Source organism: Lacerta agilis, chromosome 11, assembly GCF_009819535.1.
Source record: "Lacerta agilis isolate rLacAgi1 chromosome 11, rLacAgi1.pri, whole genome shotgun sequence".
Lineage (NCBI taxonomy): Eukaryota > Metazoa > Chordata > Lepidosauria > Squamata > Lacertidae > Lacerta > Lacerta agilis.
The window spans coordinates 21,084,903-21,109,332 of record NC_046322.1 but is presented as its reverse complement, the minus strand read 5'-3'; the positions used below and the strand labels follow the sequence as shown (position 1 = coordinate 21,109,332).

Sequence of the window (24,430 nt, the reverse complement as noted above, 5' to 3'; positions counted from 1 at the left end):
GTTAGTTGTATGGAACTTAACTTGAGAGGGCAGAGCAGTGGGGTTGTAAACATTTTGGGGGGTGGCTCACTCAGGTGGATTGCCTCCACCATAGCCCTGCCCAATCCCCATCCAGGTTATCTGCAGTGACACTGGTGTTTGGAGGGTGACTCCACCCTTCCACGCCAGCCAATACTGCAAAAATTACTTAGCCCACAGATTATTTTACTAGTCCACTGCTACTTGGTTCATCTGAAAGAAAACCATCACCACCAGTTTCCCAGAGTATAAATGCTTCCCTTCCCAATCATGTGACGCTTATTCCTACTCACCACATGTGATGAGGCAAGCAGCCATTTTCAAACCCGATCAGCACCAACTCTTGGAGTTCATCCAGCACTAGATTGGGATATTATTTTTTTTATACCCAAAGAAAAGTGCAATTTTGCTTCCATGATGGAACTCAAAGTAGCATATAAAGGATTTACCTCATGGTCTTCCATTCAGACACTGCCCAGGGCTATATGTGCTTGGTTTTAAGTTGACAGGCCTTCAGACAATTCCTCAGGGCTCGAATTAACAACCTGCACTCGCAAACCCGGTGCCCTCCAGCTGTTTCAGACTGCAACACCCATCCCCCCCGGCCAGCAAAGCTAATGGTGAAGGATGATGGGAATTGTAGTTCAACACCTAAAGGGTACCAAGTTGGAAAGCCAGCTCTGAACCCTCCTAAAACTAACTCCCTCCACATTCAAAAATCCTGGGGAGGGGCAACCAAATTAAGCAACCAATAACTGAAGCCAATGTATTATAGGGAAAAGAAATCCATTTTTTATTTTTTTCACTCATAATTTATTTACAAATACACATTATAACTTTTATATACATTGCACATTTACATGGTAGAAAAGTACAAAACTATATATTTAAATGAATTTATATTTAACTCGCCATGTTTGAAAATATAAAATTGCCTCAGAAAAAAAAGTATTATGAAAAGCAAGAAACTTGAACTGATAAAGCTTTGATATAATATTCTGTGAACACTTTGAATGAGAAATGAAAAGGACTTTTAAAAAATGGAACTTCAGGACTATCTTAAAGGAAACATCAAATAAAACGTTGATGCGTGTGACAATGTTTTTTTTCCCCAATAAAAAATTATGCTCTCATTACATTTAGCCATATAGCTATTAACAGCCTTCATAATCCGATCTTTGGGTTTGGATTCTCATAGTACAGTAGAAACACCCAGTACACTGAGATCACCTCAATAACATGAATCAGTCAGAAGAACATAACCAAGGGGAAGAGGTTTCCTTAAAGACTGCCTCATTGCACCCCGAATATATAGTTAAGTCAGTTAACAGCGCCTTTTGGTCAGTCAAGATTCCTTGTAAACAAATACCCGAGGGATTGTGGATGTATGTACAGAACCGGCAAGGAAATGCAATAAATAAAAAATGTAACAGGAAACTGACATGCAAAGTTTTGTTAAAGTGGAAAGGAGTTAACATTGGCAGAAACAAGGATATGAAGAGTTGTGACGGGGATTTGGGGGGTTAAGCTCTAAGGAATGGATTTATAGTTTACAAGAAAAGAAGAAGAAGCTTTACTATACAGGCAAGAGACCTCACAATAAATAACACTGTTCATCCCATAACGATTAAATTTCTTCCAAAAAAAAAAATAGGTGTACAGTCAATCGGACATTTTTTTATGTATAAATTATAAAACATGACACAGTATAAATAAATGTCTACAAGATTCAACTATATGTATACTTTTTTCTTCCCCAAATAAATAAGCATACATTTATGTACAGTATGGACATTGTATTTCTTGCCCAATGGCTGTTCCAAAAGTGATGGAAGTTTTACCACAGATTGGAAGATATAGGAAAGCTGTAGTCCTGGTCGTCGTCTTCGTCTTCATCCTCAGGATCTTCATTAATGGCTAGATAGGAGAATACAGGGGAGCTGTTGTTTAAACACGGACAACAACAGCGCAGAAGCAGCTCAGTGCATGTTTTCAAAGCCCCCTGGCATAGCCGTGATAGAGAGTTGCATTTTTACTTTTTTTTTTTTTTTTTAGCGTGGCTTGTAGTGAGATGCTCTTTGGCACCTGCTGTTACGCAATAAAGTTTTTGTGTGCATGTGTGTATGTGTTACATAATCTATGAAGTCATAACTGCAGCAAGTTCTGAAGACTCAATGGCTCAGGTTTTATTGGCAGATTCCTGAAATTAGATAAAAAGTGCTCTTGTGTTCTAGGTGTTTTTTAAACCGCTTTTTATTTTTTTGAGTCCTTCATTCAGAGGCAACTGCAAGGAGACAGCAGCCCACATGGTTAAGTGTTAAGCTAGTTTCGGCGGGGGTGGGGTGGGGGGTCGTGGGAGGGGGGAGGGGAGGGAGGGTGCGATTAGATTGTAGCCAAGTGTTAATAAAGCAAACAGCAAAGCACACGGAAGCAAACCATATTAAGAGAGGGCAGGAAATTGCCCGAAAGATGCATTTAAGTCAGCCCTCTGATGTTAAGCAGACCCTTTCCTACAGTGAGAAAAGGCTCCCCAAAATGTCCGCTGTTGGCTATCTGTTATGCCTTACGAACCACAAGACGTCTGTATAATAATATAAATCTTTCTGTATAAGATCTCTCTCATGTTCCCTTTCATGTTTAATAAGGGTGCCAGTCTTCCCTAAACTGGGGACTGTTTTGCCTTCAGAAGATAACCGTTCCTGGGAAGGTTAAAAATCTCACTTACAGTTGCAAGATCCTGAGTGCTTGACTTCCAAAAGTACACCCAGTGAACACGCTGCCTCCTTCATAGCACATTCGCTTGGGTAAGTGGTGTTATCGCTGGCACAAACAGATTCATCCGATTTGCTTTCGGGACAGAGCTCATCGCAGAGGGCACACCGGCCTCTGCCCACTTTTAAATCCCACAAACATTTCTTCCCGGTGCTGCATTGGATGTCTTCGCAAGATTTGGCCTCTACAAGAGATTTTCATTTAAAAAAAAAAAAAAGAGGGGAGGGGGAAAGAGGTTGACGTTTGCTTGCTTGCTTGTTTTTTTTTAAAAAAAGAACAAAAGCAAAGTAATTGTGAATTTATATTCTGACCATTTCTGCAGGGTCACAATGACGATTCCAAAAAAACAACAACCCTGTGACTGCCCAACAGGAGGCAGTAAAGCTGGAGGTGTGGGGGAGAAGCTAGGACTTAAAATTGAGTTTTACTTGTCTCCTGGTTTTCTGATGGAGGGTGGGGCCCTGGCTGAAAGTTTTAGCTAGAAGAGGGAGAGTTTCAGCTAAAGGCACTGGAGGCTGTGAGTGCAATCTCAGAGAGGTTTCCTTATCCATCACTCTCAATCAGCAGAGGCCGATGCCCCTTAGGACTGGCAGGGAGGCCAACAGTAGATGCAACCAGAGTCAATGGCAGGTAGAACAAGAGACAATGATAGGCATGGCCAACTAATTCTGGTTTTGTCCCCATCCTCCTCCCTACTGAATTCTGCAAGTGCAAGAGATGGAGGAGGAGGGGGTGGGATCTGACTGCCAGTGCCACTCTCTGGACTGATTATTAGGAGGTGGGGGCTGACAGAGGACAGACTAAGATTGGTAAGGCAGAGCTCCATTCATCCTAGCAGACCAGCCTCCAATGCTGTCTGCTCAGGCTAGGTAGAGAGACAGGGTCACGATGCTGGGTGCTGAGAGGCACAGCAGTGAGGTGATGGATAGCAGAGCTGTGTGGGCTACCCAGCTTGCCCTGCACCCCATAAGCTATGCTGCTATCCTCCTCTTTGGTGCAGAATCCTGTTCCTTCTTTCTCCTGTTTTGAAACAAGATTAATTTGCTAGCCTGATTCACTTTTTGAACATGGAAGGTTGAGGAGTGCCATCTGTTCCTTTGCTGGCCTTAAGATCGTTTTACTCTACTTCCCTTTGGGTGTAATGACTCAAGCTGAAACCCTTGCCATGCCCAAGTCCAAATCCTACAAATCTGATTTATTGGCAACAGCTACCACAGAAAGTCCCAGCCCCTAAAATTGTGTTGCCTGGTGTGAAGGACAAGGTGGTGACACTTCTCTACTCCACATACAGAAACCAACTGGCTGGTGGTTGAATCTTACTTCCATACTAATGACGGAATGATACTCTTCACCACACCTAGAGAGGATAGGAGAGGCTGTGTGGCAACACAAGGGAATGGCTGCAGAGCTCAGGAGGAACTTTAGGTGGCTGCTGCTTCTACCCACCAGCATCTGCCGCCTGAGGCGGTTCCCTCACTTCGCCTAGTGTAGGGCTGGCCCTGACTATAGGGAAGCACTGGGGGAGGGTGTCAGCTCTGTGTGTGGGCTGGATAACAAGGTGAATCAGAGTGATTCAGGAGTCTTTCCCTGCTTCCCATGCTGAAGTGCCACGTCAAAAAGAAAGACAGGCCTGCCCACTCAGGATTATGGACGAAAATGAATCCCTTTTATGTCCCTCACACAAACACACACAAACACAAACTTGGATCAATTTATCTGCAATTTGACAGGCATAATCCACTCTGGAAGGACTCCTGTGCCTACAAACTTTATCCACTCTGGCCAAAATGGGGGGAAAGTTTTAGCTAATGTTAGATTCCCCAATACAGTGAATGAAGAAACACAGAGTTGTTTTAGACACAGTGCCTGGTGGGAACTAGAAACACAAATCAAAGCAGAGAGAATTCAGAGTGACCTTGAAAGGAACCGGAGTTTTAAAAAGGCAGAGATTCAAGGTGAATTTTTAACACACATGACTGCCTCCAAAATGGCCCTAGGTTGCCTGATAAAGCGGGTGTTGGTGACACACATTGCCACTGAGATCCATAAGCATAAGCATACTCTCTAGGGAGCAAATCCCATGGAACCCAGTAGGACTTAGAAGTGGGCTATGTGGCTCTTGTGTCATACTGATCTTCCATGTCAGAGGTAGTGGCCTACTGCCAATGTAACAGCTTCCACATGAACTGCTGAGCCAACTCTGGGCACAGGGACAGCTCTCAGTGCTGGCACAATGTTATAAACTAGTAATTGCTGCTGGTCCCAAGACCCCTATGCTCGATCTTTGAGACCAAAGATCAGAATAGGATTTTTAAGGGAAAGGCATGCGAGGAGGGAGGGAGGGAGGGAGGGAGAAGCATCTTGCTTTCTAGGGCTCAATTAGTCCTCTATTTTTATAAACAGTGGAAGACCCAGCCGCAATGGTCATACTGAATGACTAACTCTGCATTCTCAGAAGGGTCAGATAATGTAGCAAACCACTTGTGACACCAGAAGGAGTTGCAAAATCAGCTCGTGTTACAACAAGGAGTCCAATCAAAATCAAAGTTTTGTCTCCCACTCTAGGTGTTAGGTTAGCACAGCAAAGCAAGGGAAGACTGCATGATCAGAAACCTCTCTGTCTTGAACGGTCACTACAGTGGCACCTCGGGTTACAGATGCTTTGGGTTACAAACTCCACTAACCAGGAAGTGGTTGCTCCAGGTTAAGAACTTTGCCCCAGGATAAGAACGGAAATTGTGCGCCAGTGGCGCAGCGGCAGCAGGAGACCCCATTAGCGAAAGCACGCCTCAGGTTAAGAACCGTTTCAGGTTAAGAACGGACCTCTGGAATGAATTTAGTTCTTAACCCAAGGTACGACTGTATACTCATTTTGCGTATGTTTGAATTTGCATAGAAATGTCACAGGCTGTAAATTTTGCATGTCAAGGTCCTTTAACTTCAACATTTACAGCCAACCGAGGAAAAACATTTCATGCAACCAGTACAATGGCTTGTGGTGCATGAACACTAATACCAGGTTAAATTTATTTGCCTTGAGGGATCCACTGTAGTCTTTGTTGTTTTAGCATGGAGTATGTATGCAAGTGCATAGGGCAGTGGTGAGGTGGGGGTGGGGGTGGGGGGGCTGCTGTTAAAAAAAGTTAAAAATCTAAGATCTTGGCCACATGCAAGGTGCTTTTTAGATTGCAGCTGTTGCCTTTCTGTCCATAAATTCAGTACAAGATATATAATTTGCAACTGATTATCAAATTAGTAAATTACATAGGAAAGCATATCAGCTGTTGGCTTCAGTTGTACAACTTTTAGCTGAAACTTTTAGCTGTATTATCTTCTTTCTCTGATGCTAAGGCCATTATGCACGCTGACATGGCTGCCCTGTTATTCCCCCACTCCTGTGGGTGATCTAGTTTTCCCCATGCTGTGTATAGCACGGGAGAAATTGCATTTCTCAATGGTCCAGGCATAAGAGAGATGAATATGAAAGCAAGTCCCCTTGTTCTGTTCACCTCCTGTTTTGTTCATCTCCCCAGTTGACCTCCTGATTTGCTTGTGCTGTGTTTATATAGCTTTGTGTTAATCGTTCCTTCACCCCACACTTTTCAGTGTACTTCCCTGTCGTTTTCCTAACTGCAGAAAGTCTGTTGATATTTTTTAAAAGTGGATTTGTAAGACCACCAGAGCACTTCAATCCTTTTTAATTGTGCTAACCTAAATGTCCAGTATGTGCTTTAATCCCTTGACCAAACATAAATGGAAGGATGTAGGGTTGCCATATTTCAAAAAGTGAAAATCTGGACAAAAAGGTTGTTGAGCTTTTTTGGAAAAATATATGTTTATTTGCTTCTCATATGGACTGCCATACACCCAGGTTTCACCAGACATATTGACTGATTTCCAAAAATGCCACCTGGATGCCATTTTTGATGGGCCTATTCCAGACATATGGCAGCCCTAAAAAGATGAGAATTCAAGTGGGTAGTGGGGGGGGGGGAGAATGACTTGAAAGCTCACTGAAGCAGCTGAGGGAGGGACCAGAACCTGCCATGCTCTCAGTCATCAAGGAGACAACAGGAGACAACAGGCTCAGTTTATTTTTTTCTGAATTTGATTTTTCCAAGCCCAGCACAATGCATGACCAGGGTGGGTAGTGATGGTTCCCTGTCACTAATTTTGACACTGGCAGATATCACCAATTGGCTGATTTCCCCAGGTTTGCTCAAATAGGCTTCTGCATTTTTCACTTGTAGAAGTCACAGACTTAAAATATGAAGTTCTTTGCTTTTTATCATCCATTGTAAATGCTCACAGAGTGATGCATTCTGGACTAAAATGTGCTTTTAATAGCACTTAGGAACGCTGCCTGGGCGGCAGAGCAGGACAAAGTCCTTTAATGTAAGGGAATGTAAGTACAAAGGAGCTGTTGAGGTGTAGTGTCTATAGAGTGCCGGATTTAAATAAGTTGAACATACATTCAGAACCCTGCTCTGATGTGATGCACACCACGTGATCTTGGGGAAGAAGACACAGGATATGTTGCTAATCTAAAGTCTGACCCACACAAATGGCAGATGAGGTGGTAAAACTCTGCCAGGACAATGCCTCTTGAGACTGTATAAAAGGTAAAGGGACCCCTGACAGTTAAGTCCAGTTGTGGACGACTCTGGGATTGTGGTGCTCATCTCGCTTTAATGGCCGAGGGAGCCGGCGTTTGTTCGCAGACAGCTTCCGGGTCATGTGGCCAGCATTACTAAGCCGCATCTGGTGAACCAGAGCAGCGCACGGAAACGCTGTTTACCTTCCCGCTGGAGCGGTACCTATTTATCTACTTGCACTTTGACGTGCTTTCGAACTGCTAGGTTGCCAGGAGCAGGGATTGAGCAACGGGAGCTCACCCCGTCGCAGGGATTCGAACTGCCAACCTTCTGAGAGAGAGAGAGATCCCTACAAAAATCCCTATAAAAAATGGAATGCCAGGAAGACAGCTAAGGTAGAAGTTCTCTATTTCATCTACTTTTCTACTACATTTATCTATTTATTGTATGGAGAAGCATTTGATCATGTAAGTCCATAGCAGAATCAGCAGAGAACTGGGTTTCGTAGAAAAATTATCGAGTTAACTACGGCTAGAAGTATTAACTGCTTTTGACTGTATTTCTGCCAGTGATGAAAGTCTCGATTCTGGGGGTGGGGGTGGGGTACTCCTTGCAAAAAGGTTAGTTTCCATTGCCCTCACTTATCCTGGCCCTTAGCTGCCATCTGTGATACAAATCTGACTCGCTTTGTAAATGATATCTTGTTACTTAATTCCTCAGTGCGTACGGTGATCTATGAGGAAGGTGCAAGAAGTTGCAGCAAGAGGGGAAATGGCAGAGATATAGCAGCCAGGTAAATGGAATTAGAAAAGTGGATTTTCTGTAGAAAATTCCATGCCACTGAAACGGCTAGTCTTGACCAAAAAGTAGAGAAAAACTGGCTTACCCCTTGCACAACACATTCCATTCCTCATCTTCCACACAAAAACCACAGCAGAAGAAAATGCTAAAAGTTCCAAAATTACTTAAAAACCAAGTAGGAATGTATTCCTGGAATCCAGAAATCCAGGTTTTAGTTCAAGAAAACTTTCTATTTAATTCAGTTGACAATTACTGAGGACAAATCTTTGGCCCACCTCCCATTGGAACCCCTAATATATGAGGATACCAGATCTTTGAAGATGTTTTCAGACCACATGGCTTCAGTGTTGAAGTCAACTGGATTCCAATAGAAACAACTGCTTGAACAACAATTCATGGGGAATATTATTTTACATGGACCGAAAATAGCTTTTCTCCCTTAAAAAATCTAGATCTCTCACAGGAGTGGGGAAATAACAGTTTGTAGTGAAGCCATGTAGCGTGCATAGCCATAGCATCAGAGAAAGAAGGGATGTGAGAAACCTCTTTCCAGCCTTGGCGTACTGAGTGATAGGATGGAAAGGAGGACTAAAGGTCTTATTGGACTCAGTTTAAAATCTGAACCACAGAAGAAATTTGGGGCTCATAATACCAGCTTCATATTGTAGTTACTGGTACCCAAATTTGCGTTTTTGGGCTGACAATACTAGTCTCCTATTGGAATTACCCAAATCTGCATTTTTCAAGTCTGGAATTATGAATTTCAGCACCAGCCCAACTCCGGATTCTCTCCCCTTTCTGTCACTTAAACTGCCATCTGCTCCTCTTCTGTTGTAAAGAGATTGTATTACAATGACTATGGTTGCCGGATTAAGGAGAAATTTCAGGGGATTATTATTACCTGATAGTTTAATTGATTAACAGTGCAACACTATAGATGTCTACTTGTCACCACCACATCCAAATACTAGTTGGATCAGCTCATGGATAGTGGGGGCAGCGGACCTCAGGGGATGCACAGGGCTTTGGATCCAGTGGCTCTAAAGCAAGTGGCTCCCCACAATGGAAAGCCCTATTTTAGGGCTATGTGAACTTTTGTGCCCACTTGGGCATAGCACAGACCCTCCAAGTGTCCCTATTTCCCAAGGACGTCCCTGATTTAGAGAACCCACCCCGCTTTTCTGATTTGACGCCAGAATGTCCCACTTTCCCCTAGGGCGCCCCTACTTTCATTGGAGAAATGTTGGAGGTTACGGAGTTATCTGACCCTCAAGCTGTTTGAAAGCAATCCTGTACAGTCGTACCTTGTTTTGCGACCGGGATCCGTTCCAGAGCCCCGGCTGCTAGCCGAAAAGAATGCAGGACAAAGTGCCATGTCTGCGCACATGCGCTTCCGGGTTTGCCATGGACGTTTGCCAGAATGGACACTAGACAAGGCGGACGTTCATGGAGGTATTACTGTATAAAAGGTAAAGGTACCCCTGACCATTAGGTCCAGTCGCGGACGACTCTGGGGTTGGGCGCTCATCTCGCTCTATAGACCGAGGGAGCTGGCGTTTGTCCGCAGACAGCTTCCAGGTCATGTGGCCAGCATGACTAAGCCGCTTCTGGCGAATGAGAGCAGTACATGGAAATGCCGTTTACCTTTCCACCAGAGTGGTACCTATTTATCTACTTGCACTTTGATGTGCTTTCAAACTGCTAGGTTGGCAGGAGATTACTGTATAAGGAAGGTTTTTTTCATGTTTAATGTTTTATTGTGTTTTTATATATGCTGGGAGTTGCCTAGAGTGGCTGGGGCAACCCAGTAAGATGTGTGGGGTATAAATATTAAAAAATATAATTATGGAATGGGACCTCCCCATTTTCATTGGAGAAATGTTGGGGGATATGATAGCATGGGGCCTCTGCCACAGTGGAGTCATCCCATACTAGTGATTCAGAGGCCAGCATGGAGGAATCCATGCAGCTTCCTAATATCTCAAGTCATTGACATGTGTTAGGATTGTTCCATCAATCTATGTACATTTTCCCTTAAGAGGAAAAAAGCCACAGCAATTCTTAAGAGAGAAGCATGCTGAAATTTGGTATTACTTCTGTACACATGCATTGAAGCAGGCAGAATTTTGTAAGAGGCACTTCCTTTTCACATAGGAGTGAATGCCTCTTGCAAGACGATGCTTTCTATCTATCTGCAGTGTTAATAACTATGGCTATTAAAAATAATTTTCAAGTTGACCTCAGGGCACCTTTTTAGTCAATATAATTGTTTAAAATTGATTCATCTAAGCAATTTAGCAACTAAATCAGGTGTGGGGAAATTGAGGTTCCAGCATGGTTGGACTCCAGTTCTCATCAGCCCCAACCTGCACAGCCAACATGTAGCAATGATGGAATATTTAGTCAGCAGGTTCCTCACCCCTGATCTAAACCTTGCCATCTTAATTGCAACAGGAATGTAGTTTGAGAGCAGGCAAAGGTGGTTTGAAATAAGATCCCTGTCACAGAATCATCAGGTAGCCTTGATCAAGTCTCTATCTCACACCCTCTTTCTCTCGCAGCCTTTAGTTCTTTAACTTTAAAATGGAAATCATACCTCATAGAATCATTGTGTGTAAAGTAAATGAATATATATTTGCCTTGCTGGCTTAGGCCACCTATTTCTGAGGGGCACAGATACCCTGAAAGCAGCCTCTCTCCACTCTGGAGGGTTCCTCTGGCTTCCAGGTTGCCCAAATCCAGGTGTCTTGTCCAGCCAATATTGAATAGACTATCCCTGACACTGGCTGTTGTATGGCGCTCATTGCCCTTCTTGTTAAGGCGATTGATGGAAGCTCTCTGGGTCCCAATAGAGTAGCCCCACAAGCCATTTGTCACTCCACACATTGGTAAACTTCCCCGTGAGACAAGAGGAAGCAGAATGAGGATTACAATAACAGTAAATGGTAATATTTAACGTTTATAGAGCACCTTTTGAGTGTTCAAAATCCTACATTCCTGCAGTGTGAGTCTATAAAACAATATTTTCCTCACCATTCAGAAGATACAGTTGGCCCTCACTCATCTTAGGTGAACTCAGAAAACCTACCAAGATGCCCACACAGAAGAGGTTCTGTGGGCAGGAAGGAGGGGTGTGTGTCCTCAGATGGGGGGAAATCTATTTAAAATGACTTGAAGATGAGAACTGGTCAGGGTAAAAGTTAAACACAGGATCATAGGAAGCTGTCCTATGCCAAGTATTGTCTACACTGACACGCAGCTGTTCTCCAAGAATCGAAACTGGGTTTTCTCCCAGCCCTGCCTGGAGATGGCAGGGATTCAATCTTCTGCATGCAGAACAGATGCTCTAGCACTCAGCCAACGTCCTTCCATAAACACTCCTTCTACCTGTCAGTTCTCTCCTGTGGCTGCCTCTCCACTAGACACCAAGCAGGGAGCCCTGTGTTTCCCTCACAATATCTGGTTCCACCCATGAGGCACAGATCCCAGGTTGGGTGGTGTAGCCTCCTTCATTCAGGCCTCTTGGGTTTTTCCCTCCCCAGTGCATGGTACTTACTGATACATTTTCCTTCGTAGGCTAGACCAATGGATCTTCCGAGCAGGCAGGTCGCTTTCCTCAAATGACAAGCGCTTGCATATGTGATCCCGTCGTTCCCACAGAGATACTGTTCAGGGGAGGTAGGCTCCGGGCAAATCCGATTGCATGTCACACAGTTGGCATTATTGTTTTGATCGACCACACACGTGGAGCTGCCAGGGCACAAAACATCCCTACAGGTCTCTGAAAAAATAGACAGGGGGGACAACCTGTGAGCAACCTCCACTACCAAGCAACCCACAATAACACGTGGCACCACCAACAACCATTGAGAAGTTGTTTAGTAGCTTTTTACATTAAATGGAAATGAACACATTGAAGAGGTGGCCACTTAGGACTCTCTGTCTCAGTGGTGGGGAGTCTCTGGCCCATCTCTGGCTATTTAGGCCTTACCCTCCTTCTCCACCCCTACAAATATATCTGCCTGTAAAGTGTGAGCAGGCAAAGTGCTTAGTCCTCATCCAGTGGGCTCCCACTTCCAGTTTGTGAAGTTGCATATGCTTGATGTTTGTTGCAATCCTCTAGTTTCTTGATGTAAACTGCTGTTTTTTCCTCAAACCAGCTTACAGCAACAATAGTCATTTGTTACTTATACCCCACTCATCCAACTGGGCTGCCCCAGCCACTCTGGAGAGCTTCCAACAGAATATAAAATTCTGTTACAGGACTGCCTTCAAATGTATTTGGCAGGTTGTGTAGTTGTTTATCTCCTTGACATCTGGTGGGAGGGTGCCACTGCTGAGAAGGCCCTCTGCCTGGTTCCCTGTAACTTCACTTCTTGCAGTGAGGGAACCGCCAGAAGACCCTCGGAGCTGGACCTCAGTGTCCAGGCTGAACAGTGGGGGGTGAAGATGCTCCTTCAGGTACACAGAGCCAAAGCAGTTTAGGGCTTTAAACACCAGCACCCAACATTTTGAAATGTGCTAGAAAACGTACTGGGAGCCAATGTAGATATTTCAGGACTGGAGTTATATACCGGTAGTCCTGGCAGCCGCTCCCAGTTCCCAATCTGGCAGCCACATTCTGGATGAGTTATAGTTTCTGAGTCACCTTCAAAGATAGCCGCATGTAGAGCTTCAATATGACTAGCCGCATTTACTTCATACTTAAGAAGGATGTGTATGTGTGAGACAGCCACCACACATGAGGCAGATGACAGCTGCAAGAGCAGGAATTCCAGGTGGAGAGGTTTGCAAGGCCATGCGCATCCAGGCGAAGACACATCTGCCTCCTGTCTGGTGTGAACAGCACCATGCAAATGTGAATTGAAACACAGCGGGGGTGGGGCAGGGAACGGACTTGCTGTGTTTTAAGTCTCCCTTATCTGTGGCGGCAAAGGGGACATAAGGATCTGGCCCATTGTCCGGATCCGGTTCCCTACCCCTGCTTGGTTTACTAGCCACAACATGGATAGCACTGCTGTTTTCAACACTTGAAGTAGGCGTCACATTGGCTGCATCCCAGTGCCCCTTGTGGCGAACCCTTGCCAAGCCAAGAGGGCACAAAATAATAATAATAATAATAATAATAATAATAATAATAATAATAATAATGTATTTATATGGGTCCCTATTGAGAAGAGCCACAAAAAAGCAACTGTATCAAAAGGAATTATTGTGAAAATAAGTAATATTTAGGCGGGGAGGTGTGGGCACCAAATTTTGTTCTCTCCTGGGGTGCCATACTACCAACATCCACCCCTGGGTGTGGATGAGTGTGACACTGTGAATGTTCTCTTGTGGAAAAAGTAACAGCTCCAAGCACATGAAAACAACTAGGGCACCAAGGAACAGGATCAGCTTTAACTATTCTCCAGGATGATTCTTGCTTTTTAATTGTACATATGTTAATTTTTGGGTGTGTGTGTGGGGGGGGGGGTAATTTTAAAGTGGCATTCCCCACCTATAGCCTGAAGAGGAACACTTGAGTCAACCGCCTTAGGACTCTACCACCTCATTCCGTTACACATGGGTAGGCACCCTTAACAAACTACAGTTCCCAGAACTCTTTTTCCTTCCTTTTTTTTTAGAGGGGAAGCCATGTGCTTTAAATGTATGGCGTGTCCACAGTCCTTATTGGGGGGGACTTGAGTTAGAATCCACAAAGCACTTTCCTGCACTGGTATCTCCTGTATTATATACCATGATAAGTAGTATACCGGGAGCATCAGCAACTCCTGTGCTTTTCCAGATATACCTCCCCCCCCCAGCATTGCGACCCAGAGAACAGATTTCTTGCAAACTTACTTTTGCATCTGCCCTGGTACTGGACTTCAAGTTCAGGCTGCTCTTTACACCTGGCTTTCAGAAGGGCACACTCGTTCTTATAGGTTTTCCCATCCAAGCCACACACCGGGCCCTTCCATGTGATATTAGAGCAATCCGGAGCGCAGACACACCGAGGTTTGTTCTTCTTGTTCATTTTGCATTTCTTCCCAGGCCCACAGTCCACGTTCTCACAGGTTTCTAAAGTGGAAATGGGAAGGGAGCAGGGCGGTGTTGGGGGGGGGGCGGGTAGAAGAAAAACCCAGAGACGTTGCTTTAATTAAACGCCCAGAATCCTCACCACAGCTTCACAAACCACAGGCTGACCCAGAAAAATAAGGAAGGTTATCCCCTCTCCCCTCGCCATAGCAAAAGGCCATAAAATAAAAAACACAGGATCTTCCCCGTTTGCTGAGCCAGGTGCTTTAAACATGATGCACAAGTCCGTATCCACTCCACTCCTTCCCAAATGCCCCTTATTCTGGTGCAATAGGCACAAAATCATGTCTGTGCACTCCCTAGTTATTAACCTGCAATAGCAATCATTGGGCAATAGCAACGGACATTAGAGCCCCCTCACACACATTGAAAGGGTGGGACATGCTATCCTTTTAATCATCTGATGGCATGCCAGAAGGGCTAATCTCCAATGAGAAACTGCTTGCGCAGGACGAGCAAGTGAGATGCATGTCAAAGATGGTTTCTTTGAGGAAATCTGCCTCAACACCTTCCCTTCTCCTGTCCGTTGGAACCATAGAATTGTAGTGTTGGAAGGGACCACAAGGATCATCTGCTCCAACCCACTGCAATGCAGGGATCTTTTGCCCAACATGGGGCTCAAACCCTGAGATTAAGAGTCTCATGGTATGCAGTATCTTCTCTGCTCATCCAGCACCCATGACCTGCTGGGTTTTGTTCTCTAACCTCTTTCATTGGGGAGGTCATTTAAGTTACAGACAGCCCAAGGTTGCATGTGCCTCTCTGAAAAGCCCTGGCTGTGATCCATTTCTTTTAAAAATTATTATTAATCTACAATAATCCTGCCCAAGATACTTAGGTAAGTGAGTTGCTGCTACACCTTAGTTCTTTATAAAACAGCCTTCGCCATCCTGGCACCCTCCTTATGTTTCGGACTACAACTCCCATCTGCCCTGGCCAGTGCTGGAAAACGCCTGGAAGGCACCAGGTGAGCAAAAGTTGCTATGGAACTTTGCACACTGTTGCCACTAAAAGAAAGTTCGTGGTGGCTGCCACCTTCCTCTTTCATGCTCACTCACACGCCATGTTCCCCCATGTAACCAGAGCTCAACTTGAGTCTTCATCACAGCATGCTTTGGACTCCAGTGGTCAGTAAAAGGAACAGGGGTGTTGTTGTTGTTTCTGGCAGGGCCCCTGTGGCCACAAAAGCTGTGTGGCAAAAGGCTGCTCCCAGCATGAAGATGAATTGGCTGGGAAAGGGTGGCCTGCCAAACTTCTGCTTGTTGTGCAGCTGTTAGAGGCACAGGGGGAACTGCTGGCAAGCCTACCTGTGGACTCTGGTATGAAGAGCGCATGCAGAATTTATTTCTGCATAACTCTAGCTGCCCCTAAACACATCTAGAATTAGCTCGAGGCAGTCTTAGAGCCTCAGGAACTCTCCATCAAAAATAAAATAAAATAGCCACGTCCATTATAAGGATATGGTCAGCGCATTTATTTTCTTGTAGAGAAAGAGACACCGGATGGCAGACTGTCTAGAAACACCAACCTGAGATCTGGAAGCCCTCTCTGTTGCTGTAGGGCTTTCGCTAGTCAACAAACGGCAAGGCAAATGCACTCTGTACCAGTTCAGGGGCACTTTAATCTATTCTGCCTAGCTACATGTATCACATGGTTAGTTAGTTATTCAGCATATAACCCACCCTTCACCAGATGATCTCAGGGTGGAATATGATTGAGGACACGGCACTGAAAACAGATGCCTGGGCTCTGAGCCTTGCCACAAATTACGAAGCCCTAGGCTGTGGTGGGTGGGGTGAGAAGTCTCCTCCTTCCTAGGAAGGGGAGGCAACTCAGGTTCAGAGATTTCTATGCAGAAGAACTCAGGTCCAACCTCTGACTTCTTCAGGGATAAGAAGGATTCTCAGGTTGCAGGACTGGGAAAAATGTTCTGCCTGTGTGACCATGGAGAGAGAAGTGCTGCTGGTCAAAGCAAACACTAGTGGTCAGTGTGGACCAATGGTGTCTGACTCAGCACTGTGCAACTTAACAGATTCATTCACATGTTACAGTGGACACAGGTACAAAGCTGTCACACAACTCACTGAATGTAACATGTGAACACCCCTTATATATGCTGGCGAAGAAATACAGTCCTTTCCTATTTTTATTTTTATTTTTAAGAGGCCCCCACCTTTGCAAGGGATACAGTTCGGGGCACCCCCGCTGAAAATCATCCACTTGAAAAGCACGTGATCGCTGACGTCCTCCTCGGTCCAAGAAGTGGTAAGCCTGCCGGTTTTACAGCACTCCTCCTTGCTGAGACCATTTTTGTAGAGGACCTGGCAGCGGCCGTTCCTGGCTTGCCGGAGCCAGCAATTCCCAGCTGCATTCAGAAAGAGAGAAAGAGAGAGAGAGAGAGAGAGAGAGAGAGAGAGAGAGAGACCCAGCCATATCAATGTCAGTTACCAGTGACCCAGACACAACACGTGCGGCTTTCATTGACTTTTACTAGACTGTTTACTTTTTATTTGTCCGGTTTCATAACCTGAAGCTTCTCCTCTGGACCAAATGGAAGCGCTATTCCAATAACCCGATGAAGCCAATTTGACGTCTTACTTTTCCATATGGAGAAAGCAAGCGCTGTAGCTTTGGAGGGGAATGTGGCGTGTAGGGTAGGGTGGGGCCCGAAAAGACTTAATTGCACGTGACGGGGGTTCGAAATAGATCTCATGAATTATTATTTTTAAAAGAAAAAAGGAAGGAAAGAGAAGATCATAAGGGAAAAAATGACGCTTATTATCTCCCCCTCATTTGTTCATCCCTCCACCCACCTTGCTTAATCCATACATAAAAGTTTGCACACACACACACACACACACACACACAACCGACGGGGAAATTTCACTACATTCTTTCCCGTTCCTCCACCCAAAGTATAGGATTTGGCAACGGTGGTAGCAGCGATGATAAAACCGTAGTCTTTCGAAATCATCAAACTTTGTTGATTTCATCAATAGAAGAAATAGACGGCTTGTAGTGGAGGAGTGAGTGACCGAAGTGTGCACGCGTACTGCTAAGCGCAGGAGGAGTGAAGCAGAGAAGACTCGGATTAAGCTGCACAAGTTTACACGGGTTTACTAGAGAAAAACAACTGGGGGAACATACGCGCACACAAACACACTGTTACCCACAACAACAACAACCTTGCGGCTGTCTGCTGCTGCTGCTGGATCCGAACCAAGAACACTGATTTGACCTGTCGCCCCATTCTCTGAGACTGAAGAATTTGGGGGAGGGGGGTGAGTCCCTCTTGAATCACCAATGGGACTCCTCCAAATACTCAGTGGCAATCGATTCTGCTTCTTTATCCATATGGGACTTTTGCCAGAGCAAAGAATTCAAAAGGAAATCGCGCGCGCGCACACACACACACACACACACACACGACTAACATGGTCCCAAGCCCCAAATCTATCCGCCTCAAAACTTCCAAAGAGTAATGGTAATAATAATTATCGTATTTTAGCTGCTGTCAATCTAAGGTTGCAGTACAGCACCAAGGGAGACATAATCATTAACAAAGCCAACAGAAATAAATACCCCAAGTCTAGAGGTATCCTAATAACCCCTCAACCCACATCTAAACAATACTGGAGTGGAGATAGGGCAAAACGCTTTTAGTTGTAAATACGTGGTTGCATTGTGGGGTTGTTGTTGTTGTTGTTTTTAAATCACCCTAAGATATCCTTTGCCAAAGTTCACAGAATGGCATAAAACTGGAGGAAAGGAGGGTCACATAAAACAATTATCCAAACTTGAAAAAAAACTCTTTTCCTCTAGGAGTGTGAGCTATGATAATGAGTTCCTTTCGGAGCCCATATTCCCATCCTCGTCGCGCCAATATGATTTTAGCAAATTAAACAGCAACCTTAACAAAAAGCTGCAACAACAAAAACAAAACTGCACAGCCTCTCCCTCTCCCCCCCCCCAGGCGCGCGCGGGAGCACACACAGATTCACACATGTTCAAAACCAGACCTCCATGGTGGTCGAACTCGGAAAAGTTCTTAGCTGGTGCAGCGGCTCATTTAAGCTGCAGCGCGTTAGGGATGCAAGATAAAAGCTATTGAGAAAGGGGCTAGAACTAATGATGATGAAGGTAATCAAGATTTTAATGATGATTGCGCCTAGCCTCTCTGCCCGATGCACCCGGCCAAACGCGGATCGCCCTGTCACCTCTGCGCCGTTTGTGCCAAAGAGCCCGCGCAGAGCGATCTTAAGCACGTTTCCACCCCAAAAAAAGTAAGTCCCAGTGCGAGTTGAAGGGACTTGTTTATTTATGTCCGAGACGGCAGCCGTAGACATGCAAAATCCCAGACATGTCTGCTCAGAGGCATGCCCCGTTGAGTTCCACAGTCAGCTCATCTGACGGGAGTCTCTGGAGAAAAGCGTGGGGGAAGAAGGCAGAAAGGGTAGACAGACAGACTCTCTCTAGGCAGACGGATGACAGAATAGGCACATCTGCACATTAAAAAGGCGTAAAAGCGCATCTTACCCTGTGCTGTTTGATCTTCCATGAAGTGGCAGAAAAACAGCAGCAGAAAAACCATGCCCGGGAAGATTCTCTGATTTAACATCCTTAGTTATTTCCCTCCAGCGGAAAGAGAAGACGCAACCTCTCAAGTGGCAGGAGGAAGACGAGGGAAACGAAAGAGCACGCCAGACAGACAAGCCTGCTTATTGAATGAACGTCAGGCTCTGAATGCTGCCTCTCTTTAAATCTATGGGGTCTTAGCTCTGCGGTGGGCGGTCTCCTAATGTGTGTGTGTGTGCGCGCGCGAGTGAGTGTCTGTGTGTGTTCGGGGGGGGGGGGAGAGTGTTCGAGATTTTTAAAAGTTGAGTGCGAATCAGTGTGAAACCCTTTCCAATGATCCGACCCCCCCTTTTTTTTAGGTGCGCGCGCGCGCGCGCGGGCACACAGACACGCGCGCCCATCTAGTCTTTACGCTCCGCAAGCCAGGCACTCCACTCGCCACACTGGCGGTTAGACCGACCCTACCTACCCAAAGAGACTCGCCTCACCTTTCTTACCGTCTGCGGTAGCAGGAAGGAAGGAGCGTTCGTTGTTGTGGTTTGTGTGCGTGTGTCTGAAGCCAACAACAGTTTCTAGTAGCCTTTAAAAAAAGGGGGGGAGCTTATAAAGAGTGAGGGAATAAGAGCACCCCCTGACTCCACTAATAAACCAGGGCGCAGGGAAAAGAAGGGGGAGAGGGGCGCGTTTAGACACAGGAGACGCTACTTCTTAGGGAGTCTGTTTCGAAAGCCCTGTTTCGCTGGTTTGCAGCGTCTGCCTTTCCCTAGCCCCTTCCCAACCCAACCTGGCCGGGGGGGATTATGCGAGTTGCAAAACAGCGGTTGCGTTTGGAACGGAAGAGAATTGTGTGTGCAGAGATACATGCATGCAAGGAGGTGCAGCTGGGCTTGACGGCGACTGAGCAGTCACGAAGTTTCCTCCCGAGAAGAAAAGGACGAAGCCTTGGCGTTGTCCTCGTTGTCTGTCTTTCCTGCGCCCCTCTCCCTGGAAGTGTTTGGAGAGGGGGGTGTTGCACGGTCTCCCCACCCCTCCCGCCGTCTCCCCACCACCAGCCCCGCGCCCCAGATGTTGTGGCTACTCATAAATCTCTAACCCTCACACCTCCAAACAGTAGTTAAGTGTCTGGCGCGCACATATTTCGCCCTCTCTGGGACTCGTCAAAAACAAATCAAAGTTTAATGCCCGGTTCAATACCCAAGTGTGAGTCTTTTCACTTGGGGGCTTCAGGAGTATTTGGAGTTGCAATGGAAGGTGGTGGCGGCGGTGGAGAAGAGGAAGGAGAAGAAGGAGAAGGGACTGGCGATGGGGAGGCGACGTAGGCGGTCCCTTTTCTCGAAGAATAAAATAATAAGCCACTCTCCTCCTCTACGACGGGGGAGGCGGAGAGACGGGACGGACGCGATTGCAACAGGCCTAATGAACTTTTGCAGCGTTGCTAGTCTATTAAGCGCTGTCTGGCATTCTTCTCGGCTTCTTTCAAGAAGAGTTGGCGGACTCATTTATAATAACATTTTTTGGCACCGCTGAATGAAACTGAGTAGGCGATATTTCCTTTTATACCAAACGATTACTTAACGGGAAAAAAATGGGGAGTGTTGATTCAAAAAGCCGCCTCTTTAAAAACAACAATAAAAAAACCACACACCCAACACCCCTCTCCTCCAAGCCTCGTCCAGTGCCCGGCCCTTACCAACAGGGCAGCAGACAGCAAAAAATGCAGGCAAAACATTCTTGCTTACTGCCAGGTCACTGGGATTTGTACCGAAGTCCGGCCGATCCTTCTTCAGACTTCCCCCCTTTATCCCCTTTTCTCCCCCCCCTCCATCCCCAAGTCTCTCTCTCACTCTGCCCCCCCCCCACCAACCCCCCTTCCTACAACTGCAAATAACTCAGTGATAACAGATTTTTTTCCGCCAACTGCAGGAGATAGTGCTAATCTTTTAATAAAAGATCCCATTACAATGGGATCTGTCTGGACAGACTATAATAGATCTAGAAATACAGCCGTGCTAATATTAGAAGACAGTTGTTTGGGTGCCTCAGACTGGGCCACGGTCCCGCCTTTGAAAAATGGGCATGAATCACAATACCACGCCGAGGCATATCCCCCCCCTCCCCCTGTCACACCCATTCACAAACAGACTGGTTAATGACTGACCTCTTCCTTGCAATTATATATATATATTTGGGTGGTGGTGGTGGTGGAGTATAGTCATTATGATCTTTATTGCCGAGCTCCGGGGCATCTTGATAATTTCAGAAGCTTCTTTGCATCCTCCGCCGCGCCCCCCCCCCCCCGCGTCTCACCCCGTTCCCCAAATCAGTTCAGCCGCGCTCTCCCTTTTCCCCCTGTTCTTCCTCTCAATAGCACGCCTGATGCGGGGTTGATGAGCGCCCTCTTATGGCGGATGCCGTTATGCACGGACAGGAAGGAATAAAACAAGCCCGGCTTCTGCAGGAGCCGTCGTTAAAAATGCGGGATTCCTGTCGAAAACAGGTAGCGGCGGCAGAGTCTAGGATGGAACCCGGCGTTCCCGCACGATTTTGACAAAGCCGGATATTTTATTTATTTATTTATTTATTCTGGCTTCCCTTAAAAACACGCGCGCACGTAGCGGGTGGTGTTTTCCCAGACACTGACTCTTTTGAAACTTTGCTCGTTCCCTTATGAATCAGGTTTGTAAATGTTGCCGCTGAAATGTCCTGCCTCTCCGATTTAGCCCTTACGCCATCCCCCAAGGGAAGTCAACGTGGGGAGCTGAGGCTGGTGGGAATTGAAGTCTAGAACAGCTGGAGGGCGCCTGGTTGGTTATCTCTGCCTTATGTTCTAAGGAAATAATAAGCCATTGAGAAAGCCGGATAAGCTCGCTGGCTTTCCATCCTCTTCTCAAAGTCACAACGGATGAAGATGCAAAAGGGTCTGTTGTGATCTGAGGCTGATTACAGACCTAGCTGCATCTCCCCTTTCGTTCTGCATATTTGGCTCAGAGCACTGCACACACAGCACCCCAATTTGCAAGATATTGGCAAAGTGAGCTGGTATTCTTATCCAGGTGTTGTGGGTGGGATATCCAGTGCCATATTGACTTAAGGTCATTTTCAGCGAATTTGTGGCCAAAGAAATATTTGAACTGGGAAGTAGTCACACAGTTACTGTACCAGCCAGTGTTTGTTTTTCTGGAGGTACTCAACGGTAAAAGTTAAAGGACCCCTGGACAGCTAAGTCCAGTTAAAGGTGACTATGGGGTTGCAGCGCTCATCTGGCTTTCAAGCTGAGGGAACCAGCGTTTGTTCACAGACAGCTTTCCAGGATGACTAAACCGCTTCTGGCACGATGGGACACCGTGACGGAAACCAGAGCACACGGAAACGCCGTTTACCTTCCCATCACAGCAGTACCTATTTATCTACTTGTACTGGCGTGCTTTCAAACTACTAGGTTGGCAGGAGCTGGGACAAAGCAACAGGAGCTCACTCCATCGCTGGGATTTGAACCACTTCACCTTTTGATAGACAAGCCCAAGAGGCTCAGTGGTTCAGACCACAGCGCCACCTGTGTCCCTACCACTACTCAACGGTACGCTGCCTACTGCCTTTTTTTCTAGAAGAAAAGCACTGGTTTAACATGTGGCACTTACCACAATAACTTCATGGTGAGTACTGGCACCTTTTTTCTAGAAGAAAAGCACTGCGTTTGATCCTAACAGACCCTCATCTTGCATAACTCTGTAGAACTCTATCTATGACGCCCTTTGCAAATATGGTGCCCTCCCATAAACCCCAGACAACACAACATCTGGAAGGCACCTGGTTCCCAAGATGAGAGCATGTTGGATGGAAGCGATGGGAATACAGTTAACTTTCACTTGTGTATCTCCTGTTGGTGCTAAGTATGAAATGAAATGCATTTGGGGGCCCAGGATCTCAGCTTTAATTCCATGTTGGATACTGGATAGATAGATAGATGATGGATAGATAGATAGATAGATGATACCTGAAAGCCACTGCAATTTGTGTGCAAACATATATAAACTCGAAAGATAAAATTGCCATATTAAATGAAAAATTATGCAAACTAAAACTCTGCAACATCATGACCCTAATTTAAATGTCATCTGTTGGAAATTTTGTGATTTTTGGTGTCACCAGCTTATCTTGGCCTGCAAGGAGAAAAGTAAAGTACAGTAATAAGAATACGAGACATAATCAGTGGCAAACATAGTCAGGGACAGAGCAGCAGAAAGAACTAGGCCAACAGGATGGAGTAACAATTTTTTTTAAAATTAAAATTAAAATTTACCATTCTTTACAGCATTCTGGCAATTCAAGAAAAGATCACTCCCTCTGCCCAATTCACACATGTAGCAAAACACTTGGTTACATCAGGTCAAGGACTGAGCCAGTGTGTGGGATCAGTGTGGATAAAAAGGAGGGCCATTTGCTCTGGAGAATGGTTCACGTTCTCCCACTGAAGCTTCGCCTTGATCATGCTTCACCTTGGCTTCGTATTGATCCACTGGGCAAAATGTTTATCCCAATTCTAGAAAGTATTTGCTATTACAGGGGCGGCTTTAACAGCCCATATTCCTGGAAGCAAACCTCATAACAGGTCATAACGGTCCCATATGCGCCTCAGATGTGCATCATCGGCAGATCAATATGATTGCCCTGGTATGGAGACTTGAATCACACCTGTTTTCTGACATCGCGTAGAGACAGCTGCAGTTTCCTTTATTGTTTTGGCTTCTTCAAATGCTAGACATTTGGTTTTGCTCGCACCTAAATGTCGGGGAGCAGCATTGTTGGACCTGAAATCTTCCTTTCATATATCAGCAGGCCTACATTTTTGACGGCTCTGCCTCCCTCCTCTTGCTTCGTCAACAGCAAAATGTAACTTACAGTAAAGGCAACAATAATGCCCACTCTGTAAAGGAATCGTCTCACGGGACACAAGAATGCCGCTATTCTCAAGCTTTGCGTTTTCTCATTAAAAAGCTAGCTTGTTTCAGAAGCCTATACATTTTAATATGTCTGGCTGCATTCTGAGGAAAATAACAATGAGGGGGAACCCGGCCCTGTCTCATGGGAAAATGGTTCTTTGAGACAACTTGTGAGGAACCATATTCAGTATGTCTTTGTAAGGAATGTTAGTTTTATTGTCATTTTAATCAGTTTTCATTTTAGTAAACATTGGGAATTTTCTCCAGCGCCTGTTCCAAGGATTATCTTGCCTTCCAGAAGAATGACCATCAACGTCAGATGGTTCCATTTTCCTTGATAATTGTTCTTGTTTCTCTGTTGTTACAATCAGGTACTTTGCTTCCCCGGAACATCTAACAGGTAGGAACAGTATGTGTGCATGAGCGACGGTTGACCGGCCCATGGCTGAAAAAGGTTGCCTGCATTAGGTCTTTTTCTTAAATCAGCTACCTTAGATTGTTCCAGAAATGCTGCCATTTTTTAGGGTGTCACACTTCCCAGGCCACATGCCCTGCTTCACACCCCATATCCTCCAACATCCCACTGATCCAATTTGGGACACTCATAAAATTGTAGAATTGGAAAGGGTCTTGAGGGTCATCTAGTCC

At 45.6% G+C, this 24,430-nt stretch overlaps 1 protein-coding gene across 2 annotated transcripts; it reads right to left on the bottom strand.

Moving 5' to 3' along the window:
• Positions 1–1,129: 1,129 nt before the first annotated feature.
• FST (follistatin) lies at positions 1,130–19,035 on the bottom strand. Of its 2 annotated transcripts, none has more exons than XM_033164080.1 (6): positions 18,804–19,035; positions 16,441–16,632; positions 14,031–14,249; positions 11,743–11,967; positions 2,744–2,974; positions 1,130–2,218 (listed from the first exon to the last, which is right to left on the bottom strand). In XM_033164080.1, coding segments are annotated over exons 1-6 (951 nt in total). In that variant the 5' UTR covers positions 18,886–19,035; the 3' UTR covers positions 1,130–2,216. The 2 variants fall into 2 exon arrangements, with proteins under 2 accessions (XP_033019971.1, XP_033019969.1); XM_033164078.1 differs by having other exon boundaries at positions 1,130–1,935.
• Positions 19,036–24,430: the final 5,395 nt, after the last annotated feature.